Below are 18646 nucleotides of genomic sequence, written 5' to 3'. Positions count from 1 at the left end.
TTGACCACAAAGTTTCCCTTCACTGAAATGAGTTCAGATAATCTCAACCCAATTCTTACAAACCAGTGAGCATGGCGCAAAACACAAGCTTGCTACCATTTTGGCGCCAAATTTTCAATCTCCCTCAGAGAAGCCTCGAGGTTGGCTCCTGTTGAAAATGACAATGTCATGATGCTGCAGTAGGGGGTGCTCTAGTGCTGTTAGAGTTAAAACACATTGCTGGGACACGCGCTCCGTATCTCAACCATGTTACGTCAGAATTGGGAATTTTTTATGCTGACAATAAGTGACCAAAATGGGCAAGCATTTCGTTCCCCAGCACTAAATCTCCCAAATTGTTGATCACAAAACTGACCAAAAAAAAACTTTACGGAGTTCATCTGTCTTTTGGTCATTTTGTGTGTGAAACAAATACAATTTAAAGTAATTCATCTGGTTATATTTAAACAAATTTCCAAACTGTTCTGAAGTCTATCGGTACGATATTTCTCGATAAATGCAACTCGCATTATAAGAAACTTTATTGTCTAATCCAACAGGATTTCACTGTATTAAAAAAATCTACCATCTAGAATGCAACAGACAAAATTAAACATAATTCCATGGCAGCATAGAATTAGGTACATACAAAATGTTTCCAGTGGACACAATAGGTTTGTAAAAGCCTTTGTGCTAATTAAAACATCTTACCCAGCACAGGAGAAACTTACACCAGTTATTTAGTCTTGTTGTTTTGTAATCACTGTTGCTGAGCCCTTTAAAAATGAATTAAGGTAATACCAGAAGCATTTTGTTCTTTTTAATCAGTTGACTGCGACTTATTATTATTTGAAACAGTCATAAGTGCTTGTAAGGGTTCTCATCCATACTTAACACAGCATTCATCATTATAACAGATGTAAAAAGAAGTGCTGCTGCATCCCTATCGAATAAAGTGCCTTCTTGTATTTTCTGGCCCTCTCATTACATGAAGGAATGTAAAAGCAAATTAATGTAAAACCTGCCAGAGGCAGTATGTAAAATTATAGCTAATGTGGGGCACAAAGTAAAAGGGATTGATTTTTCACCCCTGCCCCCTTCTTTCTGGGTGCAAGTCAGGCAGCACGCAGCTAAAATGTGCCCATGTGGTACACATCTGAGACCATCTGTACATCCAGGATGATCTGCAGGTTCTCAGCATGCTTAGTGCCTAAGAATTAGACACAACCCCCATCGAAGGACAGAATTTAAAGCCTGCAGTAACTTTAAGTGGATATTGCTGTTTGGAACATTAGTTTCACTGTATAGTTGAAGAGACGATTGGCAGCTATCAAGGCAAAAGCAAGGCCCCTACTTTTGTGTAAAGTAATAGAAATCTTGCTGTAGCTCAGACATACTCTTTCCATGCAATAGGCTTTGAATCACCCACATAGTGGGGTACAGAGCTTGATAAGTGGTGCCAAAGTCCATAAAAGCCAGTAGCAATATCCAGGGATGTGGCTGCACGTCACAAGAAATTCAATAACCTCACCCAGAAGGGCAAGGCCAGGGACTACGACAACATTTTACCAGCAGTTACTGTCATGAATTATCCTTTCCCATTCCCAAGCATGCATTTTCTCACTTAGGAACATAAGAATTGCTAGACAAAATATAGTGGTCCATCTAGTTCACATTCTGCTATCCTGTTCATAAAGGAGTTAATGGTTAATCATGGCAATCAATCTCTTATCAATTTCTTGTAGGGTGGCCAAGTTGTGCTATTAATGATAGAGTTGATCTGCAGGTACTTCTTGGGTGGAAGCATTAAGTTTATTTACAATATACTCAGCAGCAACTACATGTGTGCTTTCAACTCCAGCTCCACACTGACTGCTGAGATAGCCCAAGCTACTCTCCTCTATTGGCTACTACAGATTATGTGATCTTCCTTAACAAGTATTATTCTTAAGGGAATATTATACACCAAATAAAACCATAATTACTACATTCCTCCCCATTTAACTCGGCTATACATATTATATTTACAAGTACATATTTTTCAAGACAACATAATATTTACACTGGGTAAGGAATTTACAAGTTCAGTCTTTCAGGTGATTTTCTGACAAACTTCTGATTCCTTGTCTGGAGCCTCCTTTTCCAGAGTTGCCTGAACATCAGGTGCTTCAGTGGGCATCTGCAGTTCTGTATTCTCAACTCTTACAGGAACATCAGACATGTCAGTCCTGGGTTGAGTATTCTCAATAGGAAATGCAGACCCGGTCATGGTCACTGGTGGAACCAAATCTTGGTGATTTGTCTCTCTCTTCCTTAAATGATCCACATGTTTATAGATGATCCGGCCTCCCACCTCCATGTGGTAAGATAGAGGTCCAGTCACCGCACTTATTTCACCCGGTAACCACTTTGGTCCTTCCCCAAAGTTTTTCACATATACCATCTCTCTCACTGTAAATTTCCTCTCAGGACTACGTGTCTAGTTTTCTGGCTTCCCTGACTCCTTTCCACCTTCCCTTCTAAGTTCAGCATTAATAAGCTCAATCTCGTCCTGAGATGACATTTCAACAATAACTCCACAGGTGTGACATATGTTGTTGTATGAGGGGTAGTCCTGTAATGAAAAAGAAAGCATGCTAGTTTGTTGCCAAGGAATTGCCAGTTAGCTTTTTCATGCCTGCCTTGAACGTTTGAACCGCCCTTTTGGCCAGTCCACTAGAGGAAGGGCGGTACAGTGCAGTTTTCACTGTTGAGGCTGATAAACGTTGAAACTCAGCACTCGTAAATGCTGTGCCATTATCGGAAATGACTACTTCTGGTAGTCCGTGAATGGCAAAACTGATATAGTTTCTCAATTGAAGCAGCCGACCTTGATGACTTCATCTCATACATGTCCAGCCATCTTGAATAGGCATTGACAATGAGCAGAAACATTGTTCCCAGTAAAGGTCCAGCGTAGTTAATGTGTAACCACACCCAGGATCTACCAGGCCACTCCCATGGGTATATTGGAGCTGTTGCAACTTTTGCAGTTGCTGACATTGCACAGAGTGTTTTACTAAACTCTCTATTATGCCATCCATCCCAGGTCATTACAGGAAAGCTATGGTCTTCATTCGGGAAATTCCTGGATGGGCACTGTGTAGTTCAATTAAAAGCGGTTCCCTTCCCTTTGGACGAAATCACTCCCCACAATAAGATGCCACCCTGGCTGGTTATTTCATGTCTTCTGTTGAAGAAATTTAACATTAAAACAGGTCCCTGTGGAACTGGGACATGTCATCATTTTCTTGTAAAGGCAAACAACTAAGGGTATCGGCATTTGCGATTTGATTGCCAGGCCTATGTACGAAAGTGTATTCATATGCAGCCAGAATTAGCGCAGACTTTAATTTCGGCCTTCTTTTTGACTTCACTGTTGGCCAGACTTCTCTTGGATGCAAACTCAACTTGTCTGAGTTCAGTGGGTGAGTCTCCCAAAATTCATTATCTGTCTGCTTTTTGGAAATTCCTGAGGCTTTCGCTTCCAAGTCCCTTTGGCTTCATTTAGCTGATTCTTCAGCTCTTCTGTCTCTTTTTCATTTTTGTTTGCTGCCTCCTGGAAAATTGAGCATTGTTGTGTCTTCTCTGCTAACTCATTCTTCAGTTTGTTCAGAGAAGTGCTGAATTCTTTCTGTTTCTCTTCATGCTTTTCCAGAGGTACAAACTTTTACCTGAGGGAATCTTGTAGTGTGTGAAGGTCTTTCAACAGGTTTTCTTTTTCCCTTCAAAGGTTGCTCACCTCGTCTCAAACTCTGTCATCAAGCAGGGTCTCTTCAAGTTTCTTCTGCTGTTCTTCCAGGTTTGACTTAAGACAGCCTGCATTTCTTCAGGTTGTTGAGTCCTTATACAGTCCTTTTTCAAAACAGGAACACTTCCAGCTTCCTTTTGGAATCCCAATGGCCAATCAAGGTTGATTTCCCTTAGCCAATTTTGCCCTAGAAGGCTTGGTCCTCTGCCTCTCAATACTAACACTGGTAGAAAAGCTCAGCAGGTCTAACAGCATCTGTGGAGAGAAAAAAACAGAGTTAACGTTTCGAGTCCGTATGACTCTTCTTCAGAGCCAAAGAATTATTTTTAGCTCTGAAGAATTCTCTTTAGCTCTGAAGAAGAGTCACACGGACTCGAAACGTTAACTGTTTTTTTTCTCTCCACAGATGCTGTTAGACCTGCTGAGTTTTTCCAGCATTTTCTGTTTTTGTTTCAGATTTCCAGCATCCACAGTATTTGCTTTTAACTATCACTGGTAGCTTTGCCAATTAGTGTCAATAATGGAGAGTTACTCTGCTTATGCCTTTTACCTGACTGTCTTCACCCGTATATGTTTTTAGCTTGGCAGCTGTTTCTTCTAAACTTAATTGATGTTCACCGTTATTGAAATATCTGAAGGCATGTTCCCCAATTACTGTAGTGGAAGCTCCCGTGTCCACTTCCATTCTAACAGGTTTGCCATTTACTTTCACAGTGACAAATTGGTTCTGTCTTTCCAATTTTCAGATTAAACGAGTAAATGTCTGAATTTCTTGATTCAGGCTCTTTTACATTGTAGATTTCATTGGGCTTCTTCTTTTGTTTATGAGCCTGCTTGAATCTTTCCTTGTACTGCCTCATCATATATCCAATTCTATGACAATATTAGCATTCGAATTTTTTAAACTGCCAATCGCTAAAAGACTGATTGTTTCCACCTCTATTAAAATTATTGTTCAATTTCGCTGCTAAGTTTTTTCCAGCTAGCAGAGGCTGTTTCCCGCTTCTCAACAGAGTCTCGCTTTCTCACGCCTCTTTCGGCTGAAGTTTCCTGCCCAATGTGGAGGACGGCACCATTTTGTGCACCCTGTATTGCTTTTGACTCTCTTACTGCGCTTTCCATGGCCAGCGCTATTTCTAGTGCCTTCTTGAAATCCATTTTCACTTCGGACAATAATATTTTCTGTATAGAGTCCTCTTTCACACTGCACACTAATTGATCTCTGAGCATGTCGTTCAGAGTCGTACCAAATTCACAATGTTCCATTAGCTGCTTCAAATTTGCCACATAGCACACAATTAATTGTCTCACTCGGGGCTCTATTTTACGAATTAAACCTGAACTTCTGCATCGTGACTGAGAGCTTTGGTTGAAAGTGACCCTTCACGAGGTCCACCAATTCATCGAAATTCTTCGAATCTGGGGCACTGGGTTCCCATCAAACTTCGAATCAGACTGTAGGTTTTGTTCCCGCAAGTACTCAAGAGGATCGCTTGCCTCTTCTCTTCCCCCATAATCTTGTTCGCTTGAAAAAAGAACGTGAGGCGTTCTATGTGTTGAGACCAATTGTCTGTGACAGGTTCAAAAGGATCAATTTTCCAAAATTGGGGCATTTTAAGAGAGGATAACTTCTTTAATTCTAACGGAGCTTGCTACTTACAATCACTGGGTGAGGTACAGTGCAGATTTCTTTCTAACTTGATTTCTTCTGTTCAATCCTGTTTTATCCTCATCGCCAGTTTGTTGTAGGGAGGCCAAGTTGTTCTATTAATGATAGAATTGATCTGCAGACACTTATTAGGTGGAAACATGAAGTTTATTTACAATATACTCAGCAGCAACGACACGTGTGCTTTCAACTCCAACTCTATCTCTATACTAACTGCTGAGGTAGCCTGAGCTACTCTTCTATTGGTTACTCTAGATCATGTGATCTTCCTTAATAAGTATTATTCTTAAAGGTGCATTACACACTAAATAAAACCATAATTACTACATTAGTAGTCTAAACAGACACAGATGGAACAAGGTCCCAGTGGTGGAAACCTTTGGGAACAATAGGTGCTTAAGTCACCTACTCCTCTCAATCTGCCACACTTACCACATGTCATGTCTCAAATTATTCATAAACTGGATCCCCAAATGTTATTTTCTGAAAGAGATCTAATTTAAATTCAAATGAATGAACACTCATCAGCTTCCACCATTTCCTGTTCCATCGATTTATCATTCGTTCATTGAAATAATATTTTTGAAGATTACTTTTGAATTCACCTATTTTTCAATTCCATCCTTTTAGAAATAAAACCTAGTTCTTGGTTTGCTTTTTTTATGGGCTTGCTAACCTGTGAACTGACCTTCTGTGATTAATGTATTTGTACTCCAAGATCCCTTTGTTCCTCTACTCCACCCAGTCTTGCATCTTCCAAGTAATAAGTAATGCACTATTCTTCCCAATAAACTGTAGCATCTCACATTTGTCTGTGTTGAACTTCTTTTGTCAATTATTTATCTATTTTGCATTTATTAATATTGTCCTGTAATTTCTTGCATTCCTTCTCAATATTGACTATTCCCTGCCACCACCACCCCCCACCAAATTTGGTGTCATCCACGATTTAGAAATCATGTTTTTGATTCCAAAGTCCAAATCGTTAATATAAATTGTGAATAGCAGTGGTCCCAGTACTGATCCTTGTGGAATACCACTTTCCACCTTCTTCAACTCTGAATAACTATCCTTTATTCCCACTCTCTGCTTTCTGTCTCGAAACAAGATAGCAATCCATTCTGTCATTTGTCCCCTGACTCCACATTCTCTGACCTAGTCTATTATTGTCATGGTACGATTATCCCGCAATGTTCCCAGTGTTTGAACAAATAACCAGTGGAAGAATAAAGTGGACATGTAGACACAAGTTACGTCCCTACCAAACAGGAAACAATGTATGGCCTTAGTGTTGTTGCACTACTGACATGAGCTATTCAAGCCTTTCATTAGCACGTGACTTTAATGAGGTAATTACCATGGACCAAAATATGGAACAAAGACAGAAATATTTTCATTCTACATTTTGTAGAGCTGGCGACCAGATTTAGTCTTTTTACAATAATATTTAGGAAGGACGAAAGGATTATTATAGACAAAATAATGGAAAAATGGATAGGAACCAGATTTGGAGCACCAGTGAAGTTTCTGACTGATAATAGAGGTGAATTTGTCAATGATGAGTTCACAGAAATGTGTAAAACATGAACATGGTGATCACAAACTGCAGCTGAAAGCCCTTTCAGCAACGGACTCCGTGAAAAGAATCATGCGATGATTGATGAGATGCTGCATAAGATCTTAGTTGATTAACCACACTGCATGTTAATAACCGCCCTGGCATGGACCACAGGAAACACCCTTGGACATTAGGTTAGTTCAGTAACATCATCTGATAGCATCCTCTGGCTATGATGTTCCTTTTGACCGTGATGTGCAACAATAGGTAAAGTCAATGGGAGCAGCCTCTATATCAATATAACATTTAATCATGTCAGTGTATGCCAATCAGCAATTAATTTAATTTACACTGTTCTGCAAACTTCCTTGGCTGAAGTCATGTTACAAATAATTGCCTAGCTACCTTACTTTATGTATCTCCCATCTGTTGCAAGAACAAACACAGGCAGGGATTCTACGGTTCTGGTGAAGCCATTACAGTTCCAATCTTATCTGTCCAGTCGTGACCAGAGAAATAGCTGCAATTGCTTCTAAATCCACTCTCAGATTGTTACCTCTGGTGGCCCTCAAGGATCTATTCTTGGGCCCCTCTTATTTCTCATCTATATACTGCCTCTTGACAAGAAAACAATGTCAGATTCCACATGTACAGTAACCATCCCCCATCTCCATCTCTCTCAACCACTCCACCAACTCTAAATTGTCAAACTGCTTGACCGATATATAGTACTGGATGAGCAGAAATTTCCTCCAACTAAATATTGGGAAGACCAAAGCCATTGTCTTTGGCCACAATCACAAACTCTGTTTCCTGGCCACTGACTCCATCCCTCTCTCTGGCAACTGCCTGAGGCTGACCAAACTGGTCTCAACCTTGATGTTGTATTTGACCCTGTGATGAGCTTCCGACTACATGACTGTGCCATCACTATGATTTTATATTTCCATTTCAGTAATGTAACTTGATACCGACCCTGCCTCAGATCATCTGCTGCTGAAACCCCCATCTATGCCTTTATTACCCTAGACTCGACCATTCCAATGCATTCCTGGTTGGCCTCTCATCTTCCACCCTCTGTAAACATAAGGTCATCCAAAACTTTGCTGCTCATGTCCTTACTCGCATCAAGTCATGTTGACCCATCACCCCGTGCTCAATTACCTAAATAGGCTCCCAATTAAGCTTCGCCTCAATTTTAAAATTTTCAACCTTGTTTTCAAATTCCTCAATGGCCTCACTGCTCCTTAGCTCTGTGAGCTCCTCCAGCCCTACAACCCTCCAAGATATTTATCCCTTCCATTTCTGGCCTCTTGTGCATCCTCGATTTTAATCTCTCCACCATTGGCGGCAATGCTGCCTTGGCCCTAACCTAAAGTCTGAAATTTCCTACCTAAACCTGGCATCCCCTCATTCGTCCTTTAAGGCACTCCTTAAACTTTGACTGGGTTTTTGGTCACCTGCCCTAATATCTCCTTGAGTGACTGGTTGTCAAACTTTGTTTGAAAGCACTTTGTTGAAGAGCCTTATGATGTTTTATTAAGTTAAGGTGCAATATAAGTGCACATTGTTGTTGTACAAGTTTCTGTCTTACTCAAACTTGTCTCTAAGAAGCTTTCCTTTCACTATAATCGCTTTAGGCCAATATTTATTGAATTGCATACAGACAATCGTGACCTCATCTTCATGCCTAGCATTACAGCCTAGCAGAAAAAAGTGTTGACAAATTTTCATTTAATGTGAAGTCCTGACTCTGACTGGTGTTCAAATTTTGATTCCTGTTCAAATGGGTCTAGGTCTCATTGAATTCACTACTTGAAAGCGTTGACCCCAACATGATGTCTAATGATTAACCTTAGAATATCAAGTACATGCTGAGGATATGGCATGTATATCTATTATTATTGTAAATTATGGATCTGTTTAATCATCTTTTACCATGGTAAAGGCATTAAATATATCTGTATTTCATTATTCTGTTCCTATCTGATTGCTGGCAGTTTTGGATGATGTGGAGGGTTAGAATTGGATGTTGCCAGCATATATGTTGAAGCTCACCCCATACCTTCAGATGATGTTACCAAGGGAAAGCATGTAGATGAGGAAAAGGAGGAGGCCAAGGATAGATCCTTGGAGGACCTCTGAGATCGTGGTGCAGAGGTGGAAGTTGAGTCCATTGCTGCCATTGCTCTGGCTACAACTGAATAGTTAAGAATGGAACCATGTAAAGATAATCACTCTGAGTTGGATAACAAAAGAGATCAATCACGTCAATAGATAAAGAGATGATGAGGAGGATGAGAAGGGATAATTAACCACAATCACAGAGAATGTAGTTTGTGACTTTGGTTAAAGTTGTTTCAGTGCTGTGGCAGGGGCGAAAACCTGACTGAAGAGATTCAACAGGGAGTTGTTAGGAAGATGGGCATGGATTTGGGAAGCATTCAAGGACTTAAACTTAAAGGCAAAATTCCAAACATGGTTATAGATATAGGCCATGGAGGAGATTTTCCTCAATTGCCATCCATTGGGTATACAATAGTGCATTTCAGGTGCTTTTTGCCTGAGAGGAGACAGTCTTCCTGCCTCAGGTCATTGGCATTGCCCAGATATTTCCATGTGCAGAATCCTGGAGAAAATTGCAGCACAGCTTCAGACCTGACTGCTGAGATTGTAACCTTTTGGATTGCTGCTTGGCATTCTTAGATGAAAAGTTTTCACATACCTGTTATGCCTTCAGCTTTTTTTCAGTATCTGTACAGACCCCTCAGTATACAGAGCTCCAAAGGCAGGCCATTCCTCCAGATTTTTGTGTCAGCTCTCTGCTAGGGCACCCAATAAACATAGCCCCTGGAAAATTAGGCCAGGACACCCCCGACACCCCAGTCGAATGACCTGGAGTAATAAATCTAGTGAACACAAGTTCAAATCCCAGAATAGCAGTTTAAGGATTCGAGTACAGTTTAAAAGAATACTGGAAATAAAAAGCTGGTATCAATAAAGAGTGATCATGAAGCAATTGGACTGTAGTTAAAACCTGACCAGTTCACCAATGTCCTTTAGGGAAGGGAGCCTGCTGTTCTTACGTGGGCTGGTCCATTTGTGACTCCACACCAACGTGGTAGATTCTTAACTGTTCTCTGAAGTGGCCTAGTCACCCATTCAGTTTTGTCAAACTTGCTACAAGGAAAACCACAGTGATTCAGGAAGCCAGCCCACCTCCACCTTCTCAAGGCATTTGGAGATGTAAAATAAATGCCAGCCTTGCCTGCAGCATGCATTTCACAGGAATGATTTTTTTTAAAGAACTGACATTACAAGTTCCACCCTTTTTCCCTACCCTACGGGAGCACCAATTCCCCAGATGCAAGGAAGAAAACTTCCAAATAAAGACAGATTCAACAACTCTACAACACTGCACCTCTTTCTATCTTTATTTCTTTCAGGATGAGTACAAAAAAGGTATAAATTGTGAGGTTCAATTTTAATAAGGTGCATTGATTGGAGCACCTGAGAAAATATTAAATGAACTGCCGGGTGTGCATGCTTGTGACTGCATTAGCATTTGGATAAGTGTGTTTGTTATTACCATTAAAGCCACATGATGGCATTAGAATAACACACATTGTTGCAACTCACAGCAGACCTACTTAAACGTTTAATGTTCTACAGGTTTTAATATCTCCAAAAGTTAAGCGCAGGAGGCTACTTAGCCCATTGTGTCTGCACTGGCTCTCCGAATGAGCAATTCACTGTAACCCTGCAGATTCTTCCTTTTCACAGAACAGTCTAATTCTCTTCTGAATGCTTCAATTGAATCTTTCTCCACTACATTCGGAGGCAGTGAATTCCAGAGTTCACGTTTCCCCCTGTGTCATTTACATAAGCGGCCATTCTATGGATAGGGTAAACTTCCCCTGGGCAATTCTCCTGTTCTCTAGGACCCTCCAATTCTGAGCTGTCTCTGACACTGAGCTGAAGTCAGAAACTTGGGAGAGATCCATGGTACTTACCTGGGTAGTTACCCAGGAAATGTTGGACAGATTAAAACCTAGTTTAACTCCTGGGTAACCACGACCAACTCCCCAATCACCCATTTGACCACCAACCACCCCATCCCTTCCACCCCTTCCGACCCCCCACCACTTCTCCCCCTGACCACCTGACAACCTCCAGCTCAACCCAACTAGTCCCCCAGCCTCTCTGGCTATTATGCCCTGACAACCTGACTGTCCTCCTGACCTGGCCCAACAACCCCCCCCACTCAACCTGACTACCCTGACAACCCAATTACCCACTCGAACCAACATAACTACCCCTCCTGACCACAAGATTACCTCCAACCACCCGACTACCCCTGACCACCCAACTACCCCCCGATCATATCTGACTGCCCCTCCCTGCCACCCAACACCCCCAGCCAACCTGTCTACCCCTCCTGACCACCCAGCTATCCTCCTACCCACCCAAATATCCCCACCCCCAACCTGACAACCATTCCCAACTTGACCCAACTATCCCCAGAACCAACTATCCACTCACCAACCTACCACCTCACCCACCTGCCCATCTCACCACCTACCCATTTACCCACCTCAACCACTTTCTCACCCCCTTACTCACCTCATTCATTTACTCACCCTTTCGCTAATCCATTCACTAACATTAAGACTGGACATTGAAACTTCCCATACAGCAGCTAGGTCCCTAATAGGGGCGTGCCCTGTCTTCTCCCAAATCTGCTCTGCTCCGAAGGAGTTCCCTGAGGAGCACTGCGCTGCTTATTTCTGTGAAAGCCAGGATCAGAAGACCTCAAAAGAAGTGCGCAGCAGCGTTGAGTTGGGGGAAATTTTTGAGCACAGTGACAATCCAATCATCACTGCCATTTCCTGGGCCATCTTGTTTGTTTATGATACAAACAAGCTTTTATCAACTCCAACAATCTGGATATTGGAAGATTTGGCCCAATGTTTTTAAGAAAAGTTCAACTGAAATTAATTCTGCTCTCATTTCTCAGCCTGTAATTGCTCTTTGTGCTCTTTCTAGACTAAGGCATTTAAAAATTTGTGTTGCTGGTCATATTCGTAATCCAAGAGAACTTAGGGCAGTAATATATCAAGAGGTTCAGGTCATGTTGTAAATTGAGAGAACAAAACTTGAAAGGCCGATCAATGCTATCTGACCTAATCATCCTTGATGTATTATTGTTTGGAACTGTACTCGTGCTGTCAGATTTCAATCTATTTTATCAGTATATTCACTACTTTTAATTATTTCTGTCATATATCATTTATATCACTTGGAACCTTATCCAGCATGCATTTATGTACCTGCTTGGGCTTAATTCCATTGAATACATTAACATATCCAGTCAGCTATTGTAATGTTTGATACCTGGAAGTTTTTGTATGTTTATCAGAAGTCAAGGAAAATTTTCAATTTTTTATCTCCTTGAAGGTTTAACCTATGGTTATCCAACGATCTCAATAAATTGGAGAAAGTCTATATGGTCTGTTGCTAGGGATAGGCTTAATATGGAAAATTGCTACATGAATCAGAAAAATGACTGTGAAAACTGTAATAACGTCATAATATCTCAAATGATTCAATAATGTTGTTTAGGGGGTGTGACCTGACAGCCCTATCCAGTGTGACATACTGGTTATAAAGAATCATTACAACATTAAAAAATAAGGGGGATACCAATCAGACTGGATTCATCGGAAATGTATTTGATATCAACAATCTCAGCCCCGTTGGCACTGCAAACTCCTGGTGCCTAAATTAGCAGAAATATCCCTAGGACTAGTCAACAGCCTGACATAGCTGTTTTCATAGAATTATATCGACCGGCCACCATTCAAGTGTCATGAAGAATATTAATACCTCTAATGTTATTGGAAATTATTTTTAAAATGGAGTTGTAGTGGGGTCTGTGTCTATGTGTTTGACTGTGTGTATCTTAATTGGATTAAAGCCAGCTAGTCTGGGTGCTTTGATGTATAGCAATATGAGATGTTAATTGGGTAAATAGTAAAGAAGTTAAAAGGTAACGTGTACATTTGTTGAATAAAGCATTCATGAGTGGGAGTAAATTCTTGCACCTAACCAGCCTGTAAGCCTACAACTATGTCTGCAAAGGAACTAAATTGCAAGGTACGTCACTTTGTATTCGTAAGGTCAAATGTGCTTTGCCTGGTGTCTGTTTAAAATCTATGGGTTACTGTTGCCTTGGTGGAGATTTACCTGGGAGTGATTAATTTGGGGACTTGTTTAAAAGTTATTGCGGTAGTAATTTGTAGAAATGTGTATGTGTTTAATTTGTTATAAATAAATAAATATTTAATTTAGTTATATATAAAAAGCCTCTTGGGGTTCAGTGGTCTTATTCCTGAATTCAGATCTGCATCTCAAACATACCAATTGAAAATATAGGTTATGATAGTTGTTTCAAGTTTCCCTCTGGGATTTAAACAACTCTGCCTTTACCAACTTCTGTGTTATAACACAAGGCTCTATCAGAAGTGTGGACACAGTGGTTTACAGTAGCCCTGAACAAAACTCTATTAAGTCTGAAGGCTTCAGGTTAAACAAGACCAACAGAATCTTCTGCTGATCACCACCTACTTCCCCTCCAACTGTTGAACATCACTTGCAGGAAGCAACAAGGGAAGCAAGAGCAAAGAATGTATCTGGATCAGGGAACATCAGTGCTCCCCAGTAAGAATGACTCAGTTGTACCATCACTGACCAAACTAGCTGTCAGGTTGGGCGTGTTTCAGGTGGTGAGGAAACCAACACGAAGGAGTAACCTGCTTGACGTCATTCTCACAAACCTACACATTTGTCCATAATAGCACTTGATAGGACTAATCACTCCATAATATTGTTAAGGCAATGACTCTCATAGGTCATCAGTGGCTGGAAAATTGTATATAATCATAATCTGTAATCTCATGACCCAGCACATACCTCACTCCTCCATTGCCATCAAGATAGGAAACCAAAATAAAAACAGAAAACGCTGGAAAGGCTCAGCAGGTCTGGCAGCATCTGTGGAGAGAGAGAGAAACAGAGTTAACGTTTCGAGTCCGTATGACACTTCCTCAGCTCTGAAGAAAAGTCATAGACTCAAAACATTAACTCTGTTTCTCTTTCTGTACAGATGATGCCAGACCTGCTGAGCTTTTCCAGCATTTTCTGTTTTTATTTTGGTTTCCTATCTTGATGGCAGCATCTGCAGTATTTTGCTTTTATTAAGATAGTAACCAATATTAGTTCAATGCAGAGTGTAAAAGGGCAGCACCAGGCTTGCAATAATGAGTTTTTAATCTTCATATACATAGGACGAATCAAATTGGCAAAAGTAGCCTGGAGGATGAATTCATAGGATGTATTCAGGACAGTTTCTTAGAACAGTTTCTCAGAACAATATGATGCGGAAGCAACCAGGGATCAGGCTATTTTACACCTGTGGCTGAATTGTCCCAGGGTACACTAAGTGCGACAGCGGGATGGTAAAACAACATTTTAACCGCTGGCTGCAATGGCGGGTTTGCACGCCGCATCATCCCAAACCCGCCACATTATTTATACATTCCTGGGAAACACGCCGTTTCCATGGCAGGCAGGCTCCGATTCACCTGCCACACCCTCACCTCACCACTTCACGTCAGGCAACACATTTAAAGTACAGCCACGCTCAGTGCTTCCAACCCAGGACTGCAGCAGCAAGACTGCAGCCCTTGAGCACCCTTTGTACGCTGTGGAGGCCCACTGTGATGTCCTCTATCCCCGAAAAAAAAGTAAGGCATTGTCCCACACAATGGCCCGCTGAATGTATGAGACTCAGTCATATGGGATATTTCAATTCATTCTCATTCTCCAAGTTAACCCTGAGCAAAATGATACATGGAAAACAACATTTAAGACAGCTGCTAACATCTGAGGTATGGGACTGCAAGACATCATTGCTCCTGTGCTGTAATAGGAAAAGGTGCTCATAATTCCCATAATCCAAGCTGGAATCACCTTGTTCTGCATTTCCCCATCAGTACAGTAAACAGATATCCCGGTTTGGCTGGGACCATCCAGGTTTTTCACTAAGTGACCGGGTGTCCTGACAGTTTTCTGAAAATTGCTCAAATGTCTAGATTTCCAGTTGTACTGAGGCCCCTCCACTTTTCCCCACCCCTCACGTTTCATTTACTCACACATGGTTTGCCTTTTAGTACCTTGATTGGCTATACTGTCAGAATGCCCTGATTAGCCAATCAGGGGAGAGCTAAGCAGATGTGCGTTTATAGTATAAAATTGCTCATAAATTGGTGCTAATTGGTAAACCTACTCATGATGCCAATAGAATGGCTGTGTGGTAAGTGAAAAGTCACACTGATAAGCCATATAATAATAATGCTTTGAGGGTCAGAAGAAAATTGAATGTTGCAGAGTGAGGCAGTCAAGGTCAAAAGGTATTCAAGCACTTTTGAATTTGTCTTTAAAGAACTGTTTGTGATTTTCAGTTGAACAACAGCAGACATTTTCGTTTAAACCCATTTGTGACAGAAACTCATTGAAAAGTTTTTCATTACATTATGATATACGTGGGTGATTAATCTATTTTTATGGGCAAACAGAGGGGTGCTGATTAGGAGATGGGTAGGGGATCAAGTTAACTTTGTGATTCACATCTGGAACATTCATTTCACTGATTCCCCCCTCCCCCCCTTTCCCCTTCCTCCCCACCCCCTCTACTCCCCCCCACTCTCCCCACCACCCCCTCTACTCCCCCCCCACTCTCCCCACCACCCCCACCACCCCTTGAAAATAAGATGGAAAAAAAAATCTGTCCTAGTGCCTTTTCAAAAATTAGCAAAAAGTAATGCAAGCAGCAACAATTATGCCAGTTTGGTCACAAGCTTTTTTCACTCTTTTGATTATTCGTGAGTGGTACATCTGTATGTGCCTCTGTGTATGCGATGTGAGTTTGCAACTGGGGCGGGGGGCGGGGGGCTGGGGGGGAGGGAGCTGCAACAGAATACAATTTTAAACACTGTTAATATGTCAAGACCCTGCTGACACAGTTCAGCCCTCTTTTAAAAAAAAAACTGACACCAGCAACAAGCATCTGCCTGCGTTCGAAATACTAGATTATCCATGGCATGTAATTGCTAATTATTTGGACCACAATTGAAATCAAGTGCCACTGGCAACGAGAGCCAGGAAAATCTTGAAATACAAAGAAGCAAGTGTGTGCGTTGTTTAGAGACACATTCTCTGAATTCCATAGTGGGATATGGGCAAAACTACAAGGCCATTGAGGGCTGTCCCAGGCTGTAACATCAGAAAAGACAAGCTAAATGCTGGCAAAAGAGGTTGTGGCTTTGCAAGTTTAACACCAGCTTGCTGCGAGTAATACCATTCAAACACTGACCATGTGGTGCGGACTCACAGCCTAAAGCGCACCTTTTGCTGCAGAAGTTTGCAAAACACAAAGGATCCTCTCTCCACGATCCCACCTATCGGTAAACCAGGCATTGAGCTGATGGAAAAGAAGTCCACCCCCCGCCTCCCCCCCCTCCCCATTGGTCACCCGACATGTCAATCATCATGGATCCTCGCCTTCCCAAGGCTTTTCAACGTGTCCCGATTTTGACCCTTTGAAAATCTGGTCACCCTATACCCACCAGAGAAAATAATCTCTCGATATCTGCCCCTTTGGAATTGCTTGAACATTTTAAACATCTCAACCATTAACAGCTGTTAAAATCAAAGGGACCCAAGTCCCCGAGCTCCCTGTCACAGGTCCGGCAGCGCTTGGCCACATTTCAGGAGCCCACGGACTGCCTGCAAATAATTCATGACAACTGATTCTTTTCAAAGCCATTTTATTTATTTTTTTTCTAATTAAAAACAATGATCTATTATATGAATTTGTAATGTTGTTTCTGAAAGCTGTATTAGTGCACGATTAGAGAGTGGCGTGAGGCAGTCAGCTCTGACTGGGTCACGGGGTCTTTCCTTGTTGTCCACGTGCGGAGTGAGTCGGCGGCGATGGGTGGATTGGAGAAGAAGAAGGTACCGGGGCGGCGGGGGGAGAGAGGGACCCGACTGGGTGGGAGAAGGGAGAAAGAGGAAAGCTGTTGGGGACGGTGATTACCGGGAGCCCGGTATCTATCAGCCTCGCCGCGCACCCCCTCCGTTTGCAACTTTGTTCCGGCACTTACGCGGCTTTTAATCGTGACAGGCCTCAGCCCAGCAGCCGGTAACCGGGCCCCCTGCCCCAGCAACTGGTCACACTGACCCCCCCCCCTGCCCCAGCAACTGGTCACACTGACCCCCCCCCCTGCCCCAGCAACTGGTCACACTGACCCCCCCCCCTGCCCCGGCAACTGGTCACACTGACCCCCCCCGCCCCAGCAACTGGTCACACTGACCCCCCCCCCTGCCCCGGCAACTGGTCACACTGACCCCCCCCCCCTGCCCCGGCAACTGGTCACACTGACCCCCCCCCCTGCCCCGGCAACTGGTCACACTGACCCCCCCCCCTGCCCCAGCAACTGGTCACACTGACCCCCTCCCTGCCCCAGCAACTGGTCACACTGACCCCCTCCCTGCCCCAGCAACTGGTCACACTGACCCCCTCCCTGCCCCAGCAACTGGTCACACTGACCCCCTCCCTGCCCCAGCAACTGGTTACACTGACCCCCACCCCCAGCAACTGGTTACACTGACCCCCCCCTGCCCCAGCAACTGGTCACACTGACCCCATCCCCCAGCAACTGGTTACACTGACCCCCACCCCCAGCAACTGGTCACACTGACCCCCACCCCCAGCAACTGGTCACACTGACCCCCCCTGCCCCAGCAACTGGTTACACTGACCCGCCCCAGCAACTGGTTACACTGACCCGCCCCAGCAACTGGTCACACTGACCCCCACCCCCAGCAACTGGTCACACTGACCCCCCCCCCCCCCCCCCCCCTGCCCCAGCAACTGGTCACACTGACCCCCCCTGCCCCAGCAACTGGTCACACTGACCCCCCCTGCCCCAGCAACTGGTCACACTGACCCCCTCCCTGCCCCAGCAACTGGTCACACTGACCCCCTCCCTGCCCCAGCAACTGGTCACACTGACCCCCACCCCCAGCAACTGGTCACACTGACCCCCACCCCCAGCAACTGGTTACACTGACCCCCACCCCCAGCAACTGGTTACACTGACCACCCCCTGCCCCAGCAACTGGTCACACTGACCCCATCCCCCAGCAACTGGTTACACTGACCCCCACCCCCAGCAACTGGTCACACTGACCCCCCCTGCCCCAGCAACTGGTTACACTGACCCGCCCCAGCAACTGGTTACACTGACCCGCCCCAGCAACTGGTCACACTGACCCCCACCCCCAGCAACTGGTCACACTGACCCCCCCCCCCCCCCCCCTGCCCCAGCAACTGGTCACACTGACCCCCCCTGCCCCAGCAACTGGTCACACTGACCCCCCCTGCCCCAGCAACTGGTCACACTGACCCCCCCTGCCCCAGCAACTGGTCACACTGAACCCCCCCTGCCCCGGCAACTGGTCACACTGACCCCCCCCTGCCCCGGCAACTGGTCACACTGACCCCCCCCTGCCCCGGCAACTGGTC

General features: G+C 43.7%; 2 protein-coding genes across 3 annotated transcripts in view; one reads left to right on the top strand and one right to left on the bottom strand.

The window, feature by feature from the left end:
* Positions 1-9886, bottom strand: part of LOC144687758 (cytosolic arginine sensor for mTORC1 subunit 2-like) — a 128260-nt gene extending 118374 nt beyond the window's left edge. For both annotated transcript variants that reach the window (XM_078554240.1, XM_078554242.1), the window contains exon 1: positions 9722-9886. The gene's annotated coding sequence lies outside the window, so the exon portion shown is untranslated. The remainder of the gene's footprint in view (positions 1-9721) is intronic.
* Positions 9887-16992: 7106 nt separating this feature from the next.
* pes (pescadillo) overlaps positions 16993-18646 on the top strand; it is a 42418-nt gene continuing 40764 nt past the window's right edge. The window contains exon 1 of the mRNA XM_078554226.1: positions 16993-17073. Coding sequence (XP_078410352.1) covers positions 17050-17073 — 24 coding nt within the window. The 5' untranslated portion in view covers positions 16993-17049. The remainder of the gene's footprint in view (positions 17074-18646) is intronic.

Source organism: Cetorhinus maximus, chromosome 12 (assembly GCF_964194155.1).
Source record: "Cetorhinus maximus chromosome 12, sCetMax3.hap1.1, whole genome shotgun sequence".
Taxonomy (NCBI): Eukaryota; Metazoa; Chordata; class Chondrichthyes; order Lamniformes; family Cetorhinidae; genus Cetorhinus; species Cetorhinus maximus.
This window is presented reverse-complemented; position numbering and strand designations above follow the sequence as displayed.